This window comes from Furipterus horrens, unplaced genomic scaffold (assembly GCF_987537825.1).
Source record: "Furipterus horrens unplaced genomic scaffold, mFurHor1.1.pri manual_scaffold_7, whole genome shotgun sequence".
Taxonomy (NCBI): domain Eukaryota; kingdom Metazoa; phylum Chordata; class Mammalia; order Chiroptera; family Furipteridae; genus Furipterus; species Furipterus horrens.
The window spans coordinates 111454729-111475853 of NW_028327177.1; the positions used below are offsets into that span (position 1 = coordinate 111454729).

General features: G+C 34.9%; 1 protein-coding gene across 3 annotated transcripts in view; it reads right to left on the reverse strand.

Annotated features, from left to right (window-relative positions):
- Positions 1–8111: 8111 nt before the first annotated feature.
- Positions 8112–21125, reverse strand: part of NCK1 (NCK adaptor protein 1) — a 78347-nt gene continuing 65333 nt past the window's right edge. For all 3 annotated transcript variants that reach the window (XM_090282994.1, XM_090282993.1, XM_090282995.1), the window contains 2 exons: positions 10616–11328; positions 8112–8580 (listed from right to left, as the gene is read on the reverse strand). In XM_090282994.1, coding sequence (XP_090139120.1) covers positions 8386–8580; positions 10616–11328 — 908 coding nt within the window. In that variant the 3' untranslated portion in view covers positions 8112–8385. The remainder of the gene's footprint in view (positions 8581–10615; positions 11329–21125) is intronic.

The following is a 21125-nucleotide window of genomic DNA, read 5'->3' on the forward strand; positions in this document are numbered from 1 at the left end:
TTTTCTGAAGATGAACTCCTGGAAAAATGAAACTATTTCCTATCATAAGCAGGTAGTCTAGAAATAGATTTTTTTTTCCTATTATAATACTATTTGCCACTTAAATATGTTATATTTAATTGTGGAAGGAAAAGCAAGAAGATACAAGGTTGTTATGAAGGGATAGAGGCGGTGGGGAGGGATAAATAGATTGATGCAAGAAAAATCCCTCTGAGACCCATAGGGCCATAACTAGAAGAGATCAAGGAAAAACACTAGGGCACAAACTTGAAGCAATCACTCCTTGAGTTGTGCAAGTGCAGGCTAAGCCCTGGTGCCCTGGCACAGACTATGTACGCTGTCGTTCACTCCATTCCAATAATGCTTCCTTGCCCTACTTAGCACAGAAGAGTTCCAGGCCCTTTACCAAGATTCCTAAGTATGTCCAGTGTTTTAGAACATCTCATATTTAGTTGTAACCCACTGTTACACAATTACACAGGGTATTTAAGCAGTGGAATTCCATGTCTTAAGATTCTTCTAACTCCTGCTTCCACTGAGTCTACTCAGAATTTCCACACACTGTCAAGCTTCAGTTTTCAGGGTTTTTGTAGCCCTTTTATGCCTCCTCTGAATATACTTGTTTTTCAATTTCCTCCCTAATTTATTGTCTGGCCACCAGTGCAGAGCATTAGGCATTTAACCTCCTTAAATTTAATTCTTTTCCGTAGGGTGTGATCAAATAAATCCCGTAAGTCTGTCAAACTGTCCTTTCCCGTAGTCATAACTGATTTTTTTTTTGTGTGTGAGATATTCCCCAACTCCTCTTCTTAAGATGAAGACTCAGGCTTTATTCAGAATAGCCCTCTGTAGTTAAAATTTCCACATTTAAATAAAACAAATACCATTTTATTCAATTTTAAAATTTGATAATCCAAAATAATGCTCTGTAATAGTGAAGATCTTATAATGAGTTTTCAAATGACTTTGGTTGATTTCTTTTTCACTCAACCAGTGGTTTAATCCTAGTCACCAGTGCTTCTATCATGTGGCGCACACGAAATGCTCAAAGGTCAATTTTACCCAAAGCCTCCTTTGATCATTTTATATAAATTAACACACCAACTCTCACTCTCCAACCCCCTCAGCTTGTTTTATTTTTTTCTTCAGAGCACTTCTCCATTAGGCATTACATCACTAGAAATATAAGTTTTATGACAGATTTTGGACACTGTCTATTTTCATTATCATATTGCTAGGTTAGAAGAGTCTGGCACCTAAGCAATCAAATATTTCAGGTGAGTTGGCTGGATAGTTAAATGCTAGACAAATATCTTGAAAAGCTATTTAAATACATACACTCACACACATATATAACAATTCAAAATATATTTTTTCATCTTGATGCCAAGCAATTAGCATATGCCCTGATGAAATTAACATGTTTTCTGTAACATCCCCCTTTACCTATAATCTAGAAAAATCAAAACGAGTAGTTTGTTTGGCATTACTTGCCCCCCAAAAACATGCTTATTCAAGGATTATTAATTTCTTTCATAAGGGCTCAAAAAATCAACTGAATAACCATTCCTGTGTTTAGCATAATAGACAACACTTCAGTCTCATTCTGGATTCCACTTGTCTCCATAATTTCCCAAAAGCTTTCTGCAAATTTTCTTCATAGTCTAAGATATAAATTATTTGAGCCCAGAGTTATTTAAAGCAACTAAGTATCTTAACAACCTTAGATATTTTCAATGGTCTATTTGTATTTGTTTTCCTGTTTGGAAGTCATTATCATTACATGAAAACATGAAGAAAAATTGAGTACTTTTTGTTTTCTATAGTAATAAATAGAAATAAAATTTGCAACATTACTTCAAAATACTGAGAGCAGCTTTCCTATGAGTTGTAAAAACAGTTTAAGCCCTGGCCAGTGTGGCTCAGTTGGTTAGAGTGTCATCCCATCAGGGCACACACCTAGGTTGCAGGTTCGATCCCTGGTCAGGGCGTGCGCAGGAGGCAACCAATTGATGTTTCTCTCTCTAACTAAAAGGAATGAAAAAATGTCCTTGGGTAAGGATTTAAAAAAAAAAGCTTAAAAAGTAATTTGAGTGGGAACATTTAAAAATTAGCCAGTCTAGTAGGTAAATTAAATGTTTGTGTTAAGCCATTGCAGGCATCAGGCCAATTCTGAAATATTTGATACAACGAAAGTGCTCAGGATGGCAAACATATTCCCCAAACCACATTATGGTTTAAAACATTTACATCTGTGAATGTGGCCAAAAGATAATTGAAAAACTCCTGCTCTTCAAAGCCAATTTAGGTGCTACTCATTAAACAAACAAGTCTCAGCAAACTGTGTATACTTTCAGACCAAAAGAACACATTGTTAGTAAACTAGAAATATATATTTTGCTTCCTTGGTCACTTGGTTTAGGTCATGTCACAGCAAGAAACTAGGATGTGTAGTATGCATAGTATGCTGGCCTGTAAGTATTTAGAAGATGACCGAGTTGCTAAACCAGGAGAACCAGCATATCAAGAGAGTTGTTTTCTATTTTGCCTTGCAATATATACCAAATAATGGTTTCCCCCAGAAGCAGTATTGTGGCATTTTTTAGAGTGCACTGGATGCTGTTAAGAACATAAAATTAGGATGTCATCTATCAAATATATCACATGTCCTTTTAAGGAAGAAGTGACTATAGCCATTTGGAAACAGAAGATCTATGTAAATACAAGGTTACAAAGAACCTCCTTATCTTCTAGCAAAACACTGAAGGGAAAAGTCAAAGCATGCCATAATGCTACATTCTAAACTGATTGATTTGGACCATGCATGGCATTTGAAGTGTTTCTGATAAATGATAGTTTCCAGATTCCAAACCCAACTCTCCATGTTACTGGTAAGACAGAGCAACAGTAACTGCATTTGGAGATGTGAAGTAGGAGTATAAGGGTTGGGGAGAGTTTTTTCACATTGATTTTTTTCTGTGTATATTGGTAAAAATAAGGGGACCATTCATAGGTTCTATAAGATAGTTGCCTTGTGGGAATTCATATCCAGTGTTGTCAGATACTCATTCTTCAGGGAAAATCAGATGTATTTTATGTGATATGCCCAAATTCTCAAATGTTAACAATTACTTTTTTAAAGCACTGCGTGGTAGAACTACTTGGTTGCACCCTGAAGAGGGTACCCTAGCCAAGATGGAGTGGGAGAGGACTGCGAATGTACAGTGTAAATTCAGACTTCTCAATAAGAAAAGGGGCTGGGCTTGCCTAGGAGGAAAAGGTGCCTTTTCTTATTCTCACAAAGGTACCTAGTAGTAGCCTGCTTCTTTGCAATCTCTGGATTAGGTGACAGACTTAGAGCAGGACTTCCAGTCAAGATGGTGGTATAGGTAGACACAGAGCACTTCTTTGCACAACCAGAGAGAATTACAACTAAACCTCAAAACAAATTACACCCAAGCTGTCAGAAAATCAAACTGTATGGAAATTCAACCAAGGACTTAACCCTTTGAGTGCCAATGTCGCTGTGAGCAACACTGACAAATTTTCCCAAGTGTCAGCGTCGCCCCCAGCAACTCTTTTTTCGATGGCTATAAATGTAAATAACAATGGAATAATTCGTATTTTTTGTTCTCTTTTTTTGTACCTCAGGCTATATATTGATATAACATTTTCTCATGTTGATCTAAATTTTGAATTACGCATGGCACTCAAAGGGTTAAAGAAGTCACATTCATCTAGATAGGTAGGAGGGGTGGAGATACAGACACAGGCAGAGAGGCAGGGAGACTCAGTGTGGCTGGAGAGGTGGTAGCAGAATGGGCATGGGTGGTCCCACATTCCTGTGTGGTGGATAAAAATCGGGAGGGATACCTTGGGAATGAGCAATCCCAGCTCCAAGCCAGACGGCACAACCCAGGGTTCCAGCACCAGAAAGATAAATCCCCCTAACTCGAGGCTGAGAAAACCAGTGGGGTTTGGGGCAGTGGAAGAAACTGCAGTATTTTCAGGAGACTGTGCTTAAAAGATCCACATGGTCTTAGACATACGCAAACGTACCCACTCTGGGATTCACCACCAGGGTAACAGCTGGAAGGGCACCAGTCACATATGGGAGGTGGGTGAAGTGACTGGAAACAGAGTGAGTGCACCCAAACTTTCAGAAGCCAGGCAATAGCACCATCCCCATCTCTGACCCGCCCCCCCCTAAAGTGGTGAAGCAGGTTGCCCCACCCTAATGATTACCTATGGCTCCGCCCACACAATTTACAGGTGTCTTTTCTACAATAGGCCTTTTCTACTAGGACAGGGAGTCAAAGCAGCTCTACCTAATACATAGAAACAAACAGGGAGGCTGCCAAATTGAAGAGACAAAGAAATATGGCCCAAATGAAAGAACAGAACAAAACCCCAGAAGAACTAAACAAAATGGAGATAACCAACTTATCAGATGCAGAGTTTAAAACACTGGTGATTAGGATGCTCAAAGAACTTGTTGAGTAACTAACAACGTAAAGGAAGAAATGAAGGTTACACTAAGTAAAATAAAGAAAAATCTACAGAGAACCAACAGTGAAGGGGAGGAAGCTTGGATTCAAACATAAGGAAGAAATAAGCATTCAACGAAAACAGCAAGAAGAAACAAGAATTAAAAAACAAAAAGCAAAAACAAAATGAGGATAGTATAAGAAGCCTCTGGGACATCTCCAAACGTACCAACATTAGAATCATAAGGATGCCAGAAGGAGAAGAGGAAGAGCAAGAAATTGAAAACTTATTTGAAAAAATAATGAAGAAAATTTCCATAATTTGGTGAAGGAAATACATACAAGTCCAGGAAGCACAGAGTCCCAAACAAGCTGGACCCAAAGAGAACCACACAAAGATACATCATAATTAAAATGTCAAAGGTTAAAAATAAAGAGAGAATCATAAAAGCAGAGTTACCTACAGGGGAGTTCCCATAAGACTGTCAGCTGATTTCTCAAAAGAAACTTTGCAGGCTAGAAGGGACTGGCAAGAAGTATTCAAAGTGATGAATGCAAGGCCCTACAAACTAGATTACTCTATCCAGCAAAGCCATCTTTTAGAATGGAAGGGCAAATAGTGTTTCCCAGACAAGATAAAGCTAAAGGAATTCATCATCATGAAGCTATTATTACATGAAATGTTAAAGGGACTTATTTAAGAAAAAGAAGTTCAAAACTATGAACATTAAAATGACAACAAATTCATAAGTATCAACAACTGCTAAAAATACAATTTAGGCAAACAACCGGAATAGGAACAGAAACTTAGGTATGGAGGTCATTCGGAGGGTTATCAGCTAGGAAGAGGAAGGGGGAGAATTGGGGATTAAGAAGCACAATCGGTAGGTACAAAACAGGGGAAATGTTAAGAATAGTACAGGAAATGGAGAAGCCAAAGAACTTACATGCATGACCCATGGACATGAACTAAGAGGAGGTATAATGAGGGGAAGGGGCGTACCAGGTGGAGTAGGGCAAAGGGGTAAAAATTGGGACAACTGTAATTGCATAATCAAAATATATATTTTTAAAAAGAATGACAGCATTAAAGTTGGAGATAACTTATGTGCCATATAAAGGTGACCTTTTAATTCTTTTTGTTACTTATTTTTCAGGTGTTATTCTAACAACCCAAGTTGCTCATCTTGTAAGCCTTTATTCTTCCAGCAGTGTAATGGATTGTACCCTAGCCTTCCTATTCCATTTAGTGCTATATCTGCGACACCGTCATTAATAACGCTAGGTGCCTGTGTGAACTGTGTAGAGTGGAAGATGTGTAGTATGTGAAAGATGTTTTATGAACAACAGATACAGCAACAATAGTGTTTACTGAGTTTATATAAAGCTTTGAAAATCCTTCCTTCTTCCAAGTTTTCACAAGTTATTTGTGGAAGTGGGCTGGGAAGGATTATGTGTGCTATGGGTATTTAAATCGATAGCTAAGCATCTCCTCACAGGTGCACAAAAATTTCTGTTAAAATTGCCCTTCCTAGAACTCTAGTCTAAAAACAAACTGCACAGAGATGGCAGTGTGTCATGATATTGACTGTACCACATTGGGAATAAGGAAATCTGGTTTCTAATATAAGCCCTGTTATGTAGATATTTTCTAAGGTTGTTCTAGTTCTTATAAAAATTGCTTCAACCAAAATTCATGCTTATACGTTTAAAAATTTGATAAAATGTCAAAGTACAAAATTAAGTAGTTACTTGTGAGGTTCCCATCCCATAATAAGAACACAGAGTAGATATTACTGGCACACATGCGCTATCTGGTTACTCTCTAGTTATTATAAATCTAATTATGGCACAGAAACATGCATTCTGCTTCCAGTGCTACTCTATTTATAGCTACTTTCTCAAAATCCTTATTATCAGCTCAATGGGGTTTGCTATAAACAGTTCATGTCTGTGATGCAAAGTATTAATTGGTCCTTTTTTAAAGATAAGATTGGATAACAAAGCAATGAAGAAAAGAAGTCTTCATCAAATGTTCGTTCAAAATAAAAAGATGTTTACTATCTAATCATTTCAAAACCACTTTAACACTTTTTAAAAATTTATAGTCAAGTGGTTTTATAGCAAAAAAAGATAAGCATACATGACTTTTTATTTCCATTAAAGTTATCTACTAATAATCACCTTTAAGGGGAACTGATGTCTAATCACTATAGTGCACACCTGAAACTCATACAAAATACTAAATGTAAACTGTAATTTAAAAAATTAAAAACAAAACAAACAAGGACTGAAAAAGATAAATAAATATAAACTAAAAGGCTTTAAAAGCAGATGTAATGAAGAGAAAAAATTTGTACATTAATGTCTTATATTTGCTGACTACTATTCTTAGTGGGAGAAGCCAGGCCTGCCACCCAGTGGCAACTTTAAATCTTTTAAAATGATTTTAAGATTTAAAGAATTTTAAAAAACACACACACATTTAAAATAAAACAGTAAAAACAAAAACTTCATGAATTGGATGACTTCAATTTTAACATCAGTAGTTCTGGTATATTTAATGTCTGCTTATAACATATGAAGAATAGAAACATTTCATTTGCCTAGGCTGCATTGGGAAAATTTTCAAAATATATGACTTTCAACTATTTACAAGTTTTGTGGCTTTAATATTTTAAATTAAAATACCGAAGGTTGCTTTGCTTAAATTTAAATCTACAGAACAATAGAGGAAAAAGCTGTGACCATAAAATACAATGGTTTTCTTCTGTGACCTGTAGAAGTAGATTCAAGACTCTATAGTAGCCTCTCATCCATACACCCAAACTTCTGCTTGGTAAACAAAAACATAATAGAAGCACTTGCAAAAGTAAGATTTAAAAAATACTTTTCTCTAACCATGAGCACATTCCATCCCTTCCTCAGGCATACATCAATTTTAGTGTCCCAGTCAACAAAACTCAAAGCTGAAGGAAGGAAATTTAAATAGTAGAAATACTATACCTGTTAATTATTGATGTTTTGGGATAGGGGTAGAGAGAGACCAAGTATCTCATTGCCTCCTACTTCCCCAAATCTTGGCCAGTATCCTTTTACACCAGCACAGACATATCTTAATATAAGATGACACTAGGGGAAAAAAATAACACTAGAGCCTCCATTTACATTTTGAAAAACTGCTTTGTTCTCTTGAATAACTAGATGAGAAAGGACCAAAAATAATAATTCTTAGAAATTTAGAGAATTGTGTTTTTAACAGTTGTAAATTAAAATTGTACAAGATATGTTTTCTAAGCTATGTCCTATTTGTTTTGCATTATACAGTGAAGACAATGAATTTTTAAACATGACAGACACAACATACCCAACTGATATTTACAATGGCTTGTGAAAAATACCTAAAAATAATTTCTAATTTTCCATTTATTATTGCTATTTAGTCACAAAAAAAGATTAACACTCTCCAAGAAATTTATTTTAGCATATGCCATATACTGATATAATTTTACATGAAGAGAAACCATTGAGGAAGTGACTAATATGGTGCCCTTACAAAGAAATAAAGGAAAGGCAATAAAAGATTCTTTCATATAAAGACTTTTGATTTGCATCATATTTTCAAAATATAAAACCTTAATATGAGAAGCAAAGAGGAAAAACAGCACAGGGAACAAAACAGAAGACCAAGGAAAAGAAATTGCTTATGCAAATGCTTTGCATATGTAGTATATATGTATGAGCTGAGTTATAATAAAAATACTTATGTATTATAGTCAATTCTCATGTAGAGTTAGAAACAGCAATATCCAATCAAACATGATTGTACTGACATTTTCTCAGTCTTCAATTACATGATGAATTAGAGCTGTGCAGCAGTCACTTCTGGTCACCAATATCATGATAAATGCTTGATAAGATATAATTTTTCTCCTTGTTCACTTGTAAAAATTGGTGCCTTTTTGTAATGTTCTACAAGTTCTTCCATGGTGCTGAATTTACGCTGCCCAATGCAGTAGACAGTCTCTTTTAGTTGGACTTTAAAATGCTTGTTTTTCCCTTGCGCTTTTAGTGACACTGAGAAATCATTTGGCTAAAAAAGAAAAAAATCATGTAGGATAAATACTTGGAAAGATATCTATTAGCATTTATATATTAAACTAATAACAGCTAAAATGTGAACACTTACTAAATAACTAGGCAATATGTTAAATTATTTATGCCTCAAAACAAACCCATTTGAAAGATGAGAAAGGCCGAGAGAAGCTAAATTGTCCAAGATTATTCATTTAGTTAACAGTCAGGATTCAAACCCAGTCAGACTCCAAAGTCTCTTAACTAATATGTTCTACCTAATACCACAGCAAATCCTTTAACATCTGAAGCACATTTAGAAGTGTATCTTCTCTCCAGTCAGACTACTAGAGAAACACAGGAGAAGAGCGAAGACATCCACCCCTTTTCAATTAGTAACTAACAGTTAGCTGTCTTACAGTGTAGCTGAGATAACTCTGAATTCTCAAAGACGAAAGACACAAAAATGAGAAATAATGTAAACTTATGCGAGATCATAAACTTAAAATGCCTACAAGGGACCAAAAAAAAAAAAAAAAAAAAAGTAAGCAAGCGGCAGGGCCGACAGACAGGGAACTACAGTGCTACTCTTCCCTATCATCAGCCACTTGCTCTTCCAGAAGGGTTATTGTTACAGGCCCCCATCTAAAGGAGGCGGCCACTGAACTATGATTGTTGCCTTGTAGGAATAGGTACTCAATATTGACAAGCCTTCCAATTTTAAAAGGGAAGTCTGCTATATAAATTTTAAAAATAAATCCCCCAATATTTAAATACTAACAATATATTCAAATGTTTTAAAAAATGTTGTGCAGCTCCAACAAGACATGCCTAAGACCTCTACTTCAAAAATTCTGCTGCTAAAAACAATGGTATATTTTGGCTAGTATCTAGGCTCAATTAACCACAAGAAAATATACAATATTCTGCAATAAAGCTACTCCCTGAGCTTCCTTAGACTTTTTTTTTAACCTAACACTCTTTTGAATAGTTCCTTTTTATACAGTTACTGCCAAAGTTTCAAACAGTGGGCTTCTTGAAAATATCTCATACTGATGGTGACTTTACCATTCACTCTAAGGTCACTCCCTTCCTCTTTGCCCACTACTTGTCTTGAAAAGCAGGGTCAGGTAAGGCATCTAACAGAAAACAAATCCACTCTTCCCTATCATCAATCACCTGCTCTTCCTGGGGGGTTATGCATGTATAGGCGCTATTTTCTAAACTTCACATCAACAGATTAATTCATCTCTGTATCTCCTCTCTCCTCCCTCCCTCACTCACACACACACGCACTCAACACCACTTAACAGAATTTTCTTTCTTTCAACCTGTTGTATAATCACACACTTTTGTACAACCACATACAAACAAAGCCAATACATACTAATCATGATTTGAAAAGTGGAATCATAGTATCCTTTATCCAGGAAAAATAAAGGTCATTTTTAAGGGAAATTAATATCATCAAATGCTAATATACTATACTATACCTAAGAGTCCATGTAACCTTTCCTTATTAAATTTTTATTGTTTCATAGTTTTACTAGTATTAGAATAAAATTTAACTTTTATCGCAAATGCATTTTAAATACCAAGAATGTTAAAAAAGTTTCTGAGGTACATAAAAGTATATCCCAACTTCCAAACAATTTATGAAGACACTTAAATATCATTTTTTTAATTTAAAAATTTCCTTCATTATATGGATGACAGTGCATCTGATATGCAATTTAAGAAATTTTTCCCAGTTTAGTCTATTGCATTGTTCTACTCTCAGTGAAGAAGCCAATGTTAAATTTTTTCCATTTTTTAGTTTAATGCCAACAGAAAATATTTCAGGAATAAAAAACCAACAGAATTCGTCAAGGCCAAATAATCCAGTGTAGTATCACTGCTTGAGTTATATTTTATTCAAAATAAATAAAGTTCGAAAGAACATTGACTTTAGCTTCAGAACATGTGGGGAAGCCACTTAAACTAATCTCCAATTTTCTATTTATTTTTTTAATACCCAGACCTTTATTTCCATTTACGTTTGAAAACCAACTTACCGAAGACTCACTATCACGAATGAGGAAATCACCTTCGTGCCCTCTTTCATTTAATGCCATTTCTGCTTGATGCCTGGTGACCTTCCCATAATACCAAGGATTGCCAGCAAACTTTCCAGTGAGTGAAGGCCTAATGTAATCACACTGTGGAGGTGATGGTTCCAAACCTGAGGTTAATGGATTATTCTGCATAATGGTAACATAGTTTTTTGGCACCAGACCAACCATTCCATTGATCTTCCTGCATTTCCACCACTCAGGGTCATTTTCAGGCTTTTCAATAACATCCATTACATCTCCTTTCTCAAAATTAAGTTCTTCATCATTGGATGAGCTGAATGGGTAAAGAGCTTGTACCACATGCAACACTTGCCCAGTATTTAGGTTATTGACGACTGCTGCTAATTTCTCTGACAGAGAACCCACATGGTCACCCAAAGGACTGTCACCTTCCTCAGTTACATAGTTTGAAGGGAACCAACCAACTTGTCCATTGTAGCTACCCCGCCACCACCCATCACTGCATTTCTCCATGACGATCACCTTTGTCCCTTTTATCAATGATAACTCATCCTCTCTCTCTGCCATGTAGTTAAATTTCACATATGCAGGCATGTTGAGGTCATAGAGACGTTCCCCTAGGTCCACAGAACTATCATCAGCAGGAGATGCAGAATCTGGCACACTGGGTTTTCTTTTCACTTTTCCAATGCCTGTTCAGATTTTGTAAAAAAGAGAATAGTAAGAGAATGTAAAACAATGATAACCTAAAAAAAACCCCAATTTATTCATTGTTCAAAAAAAATCTTCAACTCTAGTTCTTTAAAAGCCTTAAACAGACTCCTTTCTCTTTCTTTTTCTTCCCTCCCTCCCTCCACTCCCTTCCTTCCATCCTCATGACTTATTTCTTATAACTGGAAATGTATACCTTTTGCCCACCCCCCTTTACCAATTCTTTTTTCATAACTAAACACTTAACTGCAGTTTTTATATGATAGTTCACCTTTTCATCTTTATTCTTGTCAAAAGCCCTAAAATAAATGCATAATTATAAGTGTCTTAAATTAACAAATTTTCTCTTAAATGTAAATAAATTATTTCTCTCATATCTACAATCTAAGTAAAAGGTCTACCAAACCCATCTTATTTTTTAATCTAGATTTTATAATTAGCTGAATAGAAATAAACAGTAACAACTTATAACTTGATGTATGCATTATAAAATTGTAGTTATATCTAGATAATACTCTCATTTGCTCTCTTAGTTAAGACCCAGGTTGCTCTATTTATTTCATATGTTTATAAAAATAATATATTATTTTTCACATGTAAGCTCCACAAGGGCAGAGATTTTTATTTAGTTTGTTCATAGATATAACCCCAATTATCTCACAATAAATGCTTAATAATAGATATGAAAAAAATCACCAAATGGTAATATCATCACACATGTATGTTACATCAACTGTAGTCAGATATTTTCACCGCTGCTCATTTGTTTCTATTATTTATTTATTTATTTTTAATCCTCACTTGAAGATATGGTTATTGCTTTTAGAGAGGAAGGGGGAGAGAGACAGAAGAGAAAGAGAAAGAGAGAAAAGAGAAAAGAGAAAAAAAGAGAAACATTGATGTAAGAGAAAAACATCGACTGGTTGCCTCCTGTACATGCCCTGACTGGGGATGGAACTTGAAACTTTTTGGTGCACAGGATGATGCTCTGACCAACAGAGCCACCAAACCAGGGCACCACTACTCATTTCTTAGCACATGATTTTGTGTTCTATTTTTACCAAGAAAACTAAGGCATTCCTAGATAAAATTTCTCAAATACTTTCTGTCTTTCTCAAAACTTTCTCATTACTCTCCTTTTTTTTCACCCAAGTTTCTATCTTTTTAGGTTCTTGATACCATCTTTACTGCCTCCTTTATGACTCTTGGTCATTCTTGTTTCTTTTTTACTTGGTCTCTTCTATTGTCTAAAATCACACTCAGATCACTTCTATAAAATAAAGTTACTTCACCTCTGCTACCCCCTTTAAATTACACCATTATTTAAAAAGCTGGCTTCTGTCCTGGCTGGTGTGGCTCAGTGGATTGAGCAACAGCCTGCAGATGGAAAGGCTGCCAGTTCAATTCCCAGTCAGGGCACATGCCTGCGTTGCGGGCCAGGTCGCCAGCTGAGGGCGTGAAAGAGGCAACTGATTGTTGTTTCTCTTGCACATCGTGTTTCTCTCCCTATCTTTTTCCCTCCTTTCCCCTCTCTAAAAATAAATAAATAAAATATTTTAAAAATAAAGTTATCTTCCCTTTTCCTTCAACTTTTTCACCACTTGCTCTTAACTCACACCAAAACCATGCAATTTAAACCATTCTTATGAAAGTGTGTCATCTCATTGCCAATCAGTACCCTTTAAAGTCCTCAAGTCTTTTCAAACTATGCCGCAACCAAGATCAGATTACTTTCTCCATCATTTTCTCCTTCTTTAATTTCCCGTTTTCCCTATTGACCTGTTTAAATATTCTTGTGTATCTTTGTCTAAGTTCCTCTCAAGTTTGTTATAAAATTGCATTCTATTTGTTTATTTGTCTGTCTCCATAATAAGAGAACGCACTTTCTGAGGGCAGAAAACTAGATTTTATTACCTTTTATCTCCAGTGCTTAGCAGTACCTACACTAATAGTAAGAACAAAGTGAATGTTTGTGGAATGAATAACTGAAATGATTTCTTAGCTGAACATGTTTCCTAAGATGCTGTGGTTTGGACTTCCCCTCTACTTCAAGGAAATCATACACTTTCCATTCTCTGTAACTTCTGCATAGAAGGTTCCAAAGTCTCTTTGTAGCTCTAAGCTCTTTCTGAAATCCAAACACTATAATTCCAACTGTCACTAGACACCTACAAATTGTATCATCAGCATTTCAAATACAAATACCAATGTCCAAATAAAATATCCATAAATCAACTCCCTCCTCCCAATTTCCTTACTTCTGGTTAATGGTGTATCCCCACATAAAGGATTTCTATGGAGTAGAAAACTCTAGTTCTTCACCCTTCTAAAAAAAGTAATTAATGAGCTGGCAAATACTGTCAGAATCAACTTTTTCAGAACTCTAAAATCTAGTAAAAATCTTACTAAAACTAGGGCAAGGCTTAATGTAAAAGGAAAGCTGTGGCATTTTAAGTTGCCTGCCAACCGTCACTTATATTCCAAATCAGCAGTGGCCATGGGAACGACAATCTGCATTCCTAATTGCAGAAGGAGCACCACAGATCAAAGAACTATAAACTGTGGGTTTCAACCTATCTCAGCTACCTGAAGGACGAGCACAATGAATTGCCTTTTTTTCACCTGACCTGGAGCATTCCAGGGCTAGTGTGTCTTTGCTGAAATCACTTAACCGATATAGCAACTTGGGGCAAGGAACAACAATTGGGACAAGGAATAGACACTGAAAACCCTGGGAAGGAAGAGTTTGGGCAAGGATATATGTGAAGTAATAAGGGCTTTTTAAAAGATCCTGTATATGTCAGAGAATCAAGATTGCCACAGATATAGCTGGGGTTGGGCACAGGTTCAGGGAAGGCCCGGGAAGAACCTAAACTTTTACCTTTGGTTGACCTTCACGGTCTAAAGAAGCAGTAAGTGAAGACTAAGAAAGAGTTACAAATGGCCTAAATGATAAAAGAATATTTTTTCTTTTTCTTTTGGTTCCAGATGTTTAAGTAAATTGTCAAAACACTAGCTGACCAATAAGCAAACGGAACAGAAGTCCGTAGCCAAAAGTGACAAAGAATATACACTTAACAAAAATAGTCTAGAAAAGTTATTAAACAAGCAAACAATAACAACCCACAATAAGAAGCAACAATAAACCCTACAGAAGTGGTACAATGTAAAAAACAAAACAAAAAAAAACCTATCAACCAAAAATTCTATATCCATCGAAACTGTCCTTTAAAATTAAAGGAGAAATTAAGACACTCCCAGATAAACAAAAACTGAAGGTGTTTGTTACACTAGACCTGAAATGAAAGGACAATAAACAGTAACTTGAAGAACATGAGGAAATAAATAACAATGATAAAGGTTGCTACATTTGTAAATATAAAAGTCAGTAGTATTACATTTTTGGCTTGTAAATCCTCTTTTTTCCCATATGATTTAATATGCAAATATATAAAACAATAATTTCAAATCTAGGTTAACAGGCACATAATGTATAAAGATGGAACTGTAAAGAAGCAGGGCTTTGAATACTATTAAAGCAAAGTTTGTATTAATTCAAACTTGATTGTTAAAATTTAAACTGTAATCCCCAGAATATAAGGAAAAATTAGAAAATTATACACATAGAAAAATGAGAGCGGGAACAAAATAGTATGTACATCAGAAAAATATAACTTACAAAAGAAGGTAGTAATAAAGAAATTAAGGGGGATCCCTGGCTGGTGTGGTTCAGTGGATTAGATGCCAGCATGTGAACTGAAAGGTGGCTGATTCAATTCCCAGTCAGGGCACATGCCTGGGTTGTGGGGCAGGTCCCCAGTTGGAGGTGTGCGGGTGGTAGCTGATTGAAACTGTTTCTCTCACACATCACTGATGTTTCTCTCCCTTTCTTCCTCTCTTCCCCTCTCTACAAATAAATAAAATCTTTAAATTAAAAAAATATAAATTAAGGGGGGGGAAGTATAAGACACACAGAAAACGAATAGTGAAATAGCAAAAGGCTTTTCTTAACAGTGATTACTTAAATATAAATGAATTAGAATGTTGTATTAAAAGGCAGAATAGATTTAAAATGTAGTACAGTAGTCCCTCACTATATCGCGGTTCAGTTATCGCAGCTTCATTGTATCCAGGGATTTTTTTAAATATTATATTTAATTATTTATCACAGATTTTTCGCTATATCGCAGGATTTTGCAGTACTGTATACATATGTTGTTAAAGTTACGTAGGTTTAAGTGTAGAATATGTTTAAGAACATAAGTAGTGTTTATATAAGTGTGGAAAAGGTTAATAAGGGAGTGGGAAAGGTTAATAAGGGACTGGGAACAGTTTATAAGTGTGTGGGAAGGGTTTATAAAGCCTTAAAATGTATATAAATACTAAAATAAATGTAAGGTTCCTACTTCACGGATTTTCACCTATCATGGGGAGGTCTAGAACGTAATACCTGCGATAATTGAGGGAATACTGTACAAGTTTAGATCCAAAGACGCAAACAAGTTTGAAAGTGAAAGTATGGAAAAGATATTTCATAAAAATAGTAACCAAAAGAGAGCTGGGGTGGTTACACTGATATCAGACAACACAGAAAAAACTTGTTACAGGAGACAAAGAAGGGCATTATATATTGTTAAAAAGAGTCAGTCCATTAAGAAGATGCAACAATTATAAATATATACACACCAACAATAGAGCCCAAAGCCATATAAAGCAAAAACTGACGGAATTGAAGGGAAAAATTGACAGTCCTACAATATAGTTAGACTTCAATAATGTACTGTTACTAATGAATAGAACTATACAAAAGATTAAGGAAATAAGAGGACTTAAACCAACTAGAGCTAACAGACGTATATAGTATACAACAGCAGAATACACATTTTTCTTTAGTGCACATGAAACAGTCTCCAAGATAAAATGTTAGGCCACAAGACAAGTACCAATAAATTTAAAGAGATTGAAATCACATAAAATATCTTCTCTAACCACATGAAATGAAAACAGAAATCAGTAACAGAAAGGAAAATTTTAAAGACCCCCCTCCCCAAATGGAATTATCTTCTGCAGTGCGGGTCCCTTGTAGTATAGGCTTCCCCTGCTAGGTTAGTGTTCTGGGGATCCATCTGTATCAGTGTACCAACTGGCATTTTGTGAGAGGCTGCATTCCATGCTAGTGAATTTTTCTGAAGGCTCTTTCAATGTGTCTTCCCATTTCATGATGTGTGATTTATGAGCGCACCTGCCCACACCATGCTGAGTGTTCAGCAGTTTTTGACCAAAAACAGCATGACCCCTGTGCCCTACCCTCCCCCTATTTACCGGATCTCACTCCAAGAGACTTTTTTGCCCACCTGGATGAAAAAAGTCCTCAAAGGGAAATGTTTTACTGATGTGGAAGAGGTGAAACAAAAAAGGCAGAAGCACTAAAAGGCATCAAAATCGATGGGTTTAAAAAGTGATTTGAGCAGTGGAAAAAACATCTCTGTAGGTGTATTGCATCAAATGGAGAGTACTTGTAAGGTGACTGAAGCTTTAACATGTAAGAATACATACACAATATTTTACAAATAAATTCCATTTTGGGGAATCTTGCACACTCAAAACAACTGAAGAGTCAAAGAAGAAATACAGATGAGATTACAAAATACTTTGAGATAAACGAAAATGAAAATGTAACATACCAAAACCTATAGGCTAGAGCAAAGCAGGGCTCAGAGATAAATTTATAGCTCTAAAAGTTTATATTAAAAAGTAAAATCAATCTCAAATCAACAATCTAACTTCATATCTTGAGGAATTAGAAAAAGACCAAGTGAACAGAAAGGAAGCTAGCAGAAGGAAGAAAATATTCAAGATTAAAGCAGAGATAAACACAAAGACAATATAAAAACAAACAAAAAAATTAATGAAACCAAAAGCTGGTCTTTGAAAGTATCAGCAAAACTGACCAATCTTTAGCCATACTAACAAAAAAAAAAAAGAAAGAACTCAAATTAGTAAAATTAGAAATGAAGTAGAGACATTACTACAGACCTTATGCTATGAACAACTACATACCAATAAATTAGATCACAGAACAAATTTCTAGAAACACACAAACTACAAAACTGACTCAAGAATAGAAAATGTGTAACAAGTAAAAGACTGAAAAAGTAATCAAAAACTTTTAACAAAGAAAAGTCCAGGACCAGATAACTCAACTTGTGACTTCTACTTGAGAATTTCCTCCTCAAACTTTTACAGAAAAGGAGGGAACATCTCCTAACTTATCCCAGGAGGCCTGCATTACCCTAACACTAAAGCCAGGTAAAGACATCACAAGAAAGCTATTGACCAATAACCTCATAAATATAAATATGGTTTTAAAAATCCTCAACCAAATAGATTTTTGTTATTTGTAGTAGTTATGTTTTTTGGAGTCACCATGAATAACTGAATATGCAAATAAATATTGAACCATTACTTCTGGGAAAAATACAGGCTTAGGTCCTCTAAGCCTCTGTTCAAAATATTTCTGTCAAACAATCATAAAACTTGTTTTATATGTGTTTCTCTTTAAAGATACTTTAATATAAATTGTCAATTCATTAACACTGAACTCATGGCCACCATCACAATAACTCATGCCAGAATAAAGTTTACCTAATGTGTTATTTTTTCCGTAAGGCAAATCAGTTTTTGTTTTTTGTTTTTTTAGGTTAATAACATTATACAACACTTCCGCATTATGCTTGGGGCCATTTTAAACACCAAAATCATCCCAACAAAGGACAAAAATGCAGAAAACATGACACTAAATAAGCAGACTGTGAGAATACTTATTTATAGTATAAAAGCTGAAACAAGAAGGCAGAATATCACCTTGTTCAACCTTAACTGGCAACATGTGCATCAGGCAACTCAAAAATTTTGCCACTCTACTCATGTCCCCTAAAAGCATCATGAGTATCAATCTGGGACTTCCGGATTAATTGTATCAAGTAGGCAAATTCACAAATATGATGGACTCTGCAAAAAATAAGAATTATCTATACTAGCAAACTGAATATAGCAGCATATTAACCCAATTATACATCATGAGCAAGTGAGATTTGTCTGGAAAAAAGTAAGGGAGGTTCAGCAAATGAAAATCAATCTTATATATGACATTAACAGAATAAAGGGGGATAAAATCTCTTGTGATTATCACAATTGATGCAGAAAAAAACACTGGACAAAAATCTAACACCTTTTCATAATAAAAAGAGCCAGCAAATTAGAAATAGAAGGACATTTCCTTAAAGGGCATATATGAAAAACCCACTGTTAACATTACACAGAATAGTGAAAAGCCTGAAATCTTCCCCTCTAAGATCAGGAACAGGACACAGATGCCCTCTTTCACCATTTCTATTCAACACTGTACTTGAGGTAATAGCCAGAGCAATTAGGGAAGAAAAAGAAAAGATATCCAAACAGAAAAGAAAGAAGTAAAATAATCTTTATTCACAAATGACATGATCTTATATACAGAAAATCCTAAAGAATCCACAAAAAATTCAAACTAACAAATGAACTTAGCAAAGCTGCAAGGTTCAAAATCAATACACAAAAATCAGTTGTACATCTATACTCCAGTTATGAACAATCTGAGAGAAAATTAAGAAAATTATTCCATTTATAATAGCACTAAGAAGAATAAAATACATATGAATACATTTAATCAGAGGTACAAGACTTGTACACTGAACACTACAAAATACTGCTAAAAGAAATTAAAGACATAAATAAATGGAAAGACATTCTGTGTTTATTACAGATTTAAAGACAATATTTTTAGATGGCAATGCTATCCCTAAGTGATCCACACATTCAATGCAATCCTTAAAGTTCCAACACTCCCTTTAGGCAGAAATGAAAATGGTGATCCTAAAATTTATATGGAATTGCAAGGGACCCAAAATAGCCGAAACAATCTTAAAAAACAGAAATTAAGTTGGAGGACTCACACTTGTCAATTTCAAATCTTACTACAAAGCCACAGTAATCAAAACAGTGTGGTACTAGCATAAAAGGACATATAAACCAATGGAATAGAATTGTGAGTCCTGAAATACACCTGTACATATACAGTCAACTGATTTTCAACAAGGAGGCAAACACCATTTAATGGAAAGTACAATAATCTTTTCACCAAGTAGTGCTGGGACAACTGGATATCCACATGCAAAAGAATGAAGTTGGACTCCTACTTCACCACACATACAAAACTTAACTCAAAATGGATCAATGACACAAATATAATAGTTAAAACTTTAAAACTCTCACAAGAAAACAGAGTAAAGTCTTCATGAGCTTGGATATAGCAATGAATTCTTAAGACTTGACACCAAAAGCATAAAGATAAATTGTACTTCATTAAAATAAAAACCAGTTGTGCAAAGAACACTATTAAGAAGTGAAAAGACAACCTACAGAATTGGGAAAGAATATTTGCAAATTATATTCTGATAAGGATATATATTCAGGACATATAAAGAACTCTTAGAACCCAACAACAAAAAAGAAAAAGATCCTATTTCAAAATATGGGCAAAGGACTTGAATAAATATTTCTCCAATGAATATACACAAATGTCCCAAGAGTACATGAAAAGATGTTCAATATCATTAGCCATTAGGAAAATGCAAACCAAAACCACAATGAAATAACACTTCACACATAATTGATAGCAATAATAAAACCAAACCAAACCAAATCAAATAAAAGGAAAATAACAAGTGTTGATGAGGATATGGAGAAACTGGAACCCCTCTTACTCTGCTGGTCAAAATGTAAAATGGTGCAACTGTTGTGAAAAACAGTTTGATGGTTACTCAAAATGTTAAACACAAAATTACTGTATGATGCAGTAATTCCACTCCAGGTGTATACCAAAAGAACTAAAAAAGGTATTCAAACAAATATTTGCACACAAATTTTCAGTTTCACTATTCACAATAACCAAAAAGTGGAAACAACCTAAAAGTCCATCAATAAGCGAATGGATAAACAAAGTGGTATATTCATATAACGCAACATTATTTGACCATAAAAGGGATGAAGTAGTGATACATGCTACAACATGGATTCATCTCAAAAACAGTATGGTAAGTTAAAGAAACAGACACAAAAGGCTGCATATTATATAAAGGTCACATTTATATGAAAGAGCCAGAACAGGTAAAGTCATACTGACTGAAAGCAGATTAGTGGTTGCTAGGAGCTGAAGAAAGGGGTAATAGGAAGTGACTACTTCATAAGGATGGGTTTCTTTTTGGGATGATGAAAATGGTTTGCAATTAGATGTGATGTTTGCACACCACTGGTAATGTACTAAATACCATTAAATTTATACCTTCAAATGGTTAATTCTGTTATATAAATTTTATCTCATATAATTTTTTTCTTAAAAGATTCCCACTTCAAAATCTAGAAAACAAAATAAATAAGCAAAACAGAAACAGACTCATGGATACCGAAAACATTTTGATGGTTGCCAGATGGGAGAAAGGTTGGGGAGAATGGGTGAAAAATGTGAAGGGATTTAGAAGTACTGACTTGTAGTTACAGAAAATCACAGAGATGTCAAATACAGCACCGGGAATATAATCAATAATATTGTAATAACTATGTATGGTGTTAGATGGGCACTAGATTTATGGAGGTGATCACTTTGTAAGTTATATTAATGTCTAATCATGGGTTGTACACCTGAAACTAATATAATATTGTACATCAACTGTAATTTAAAAAG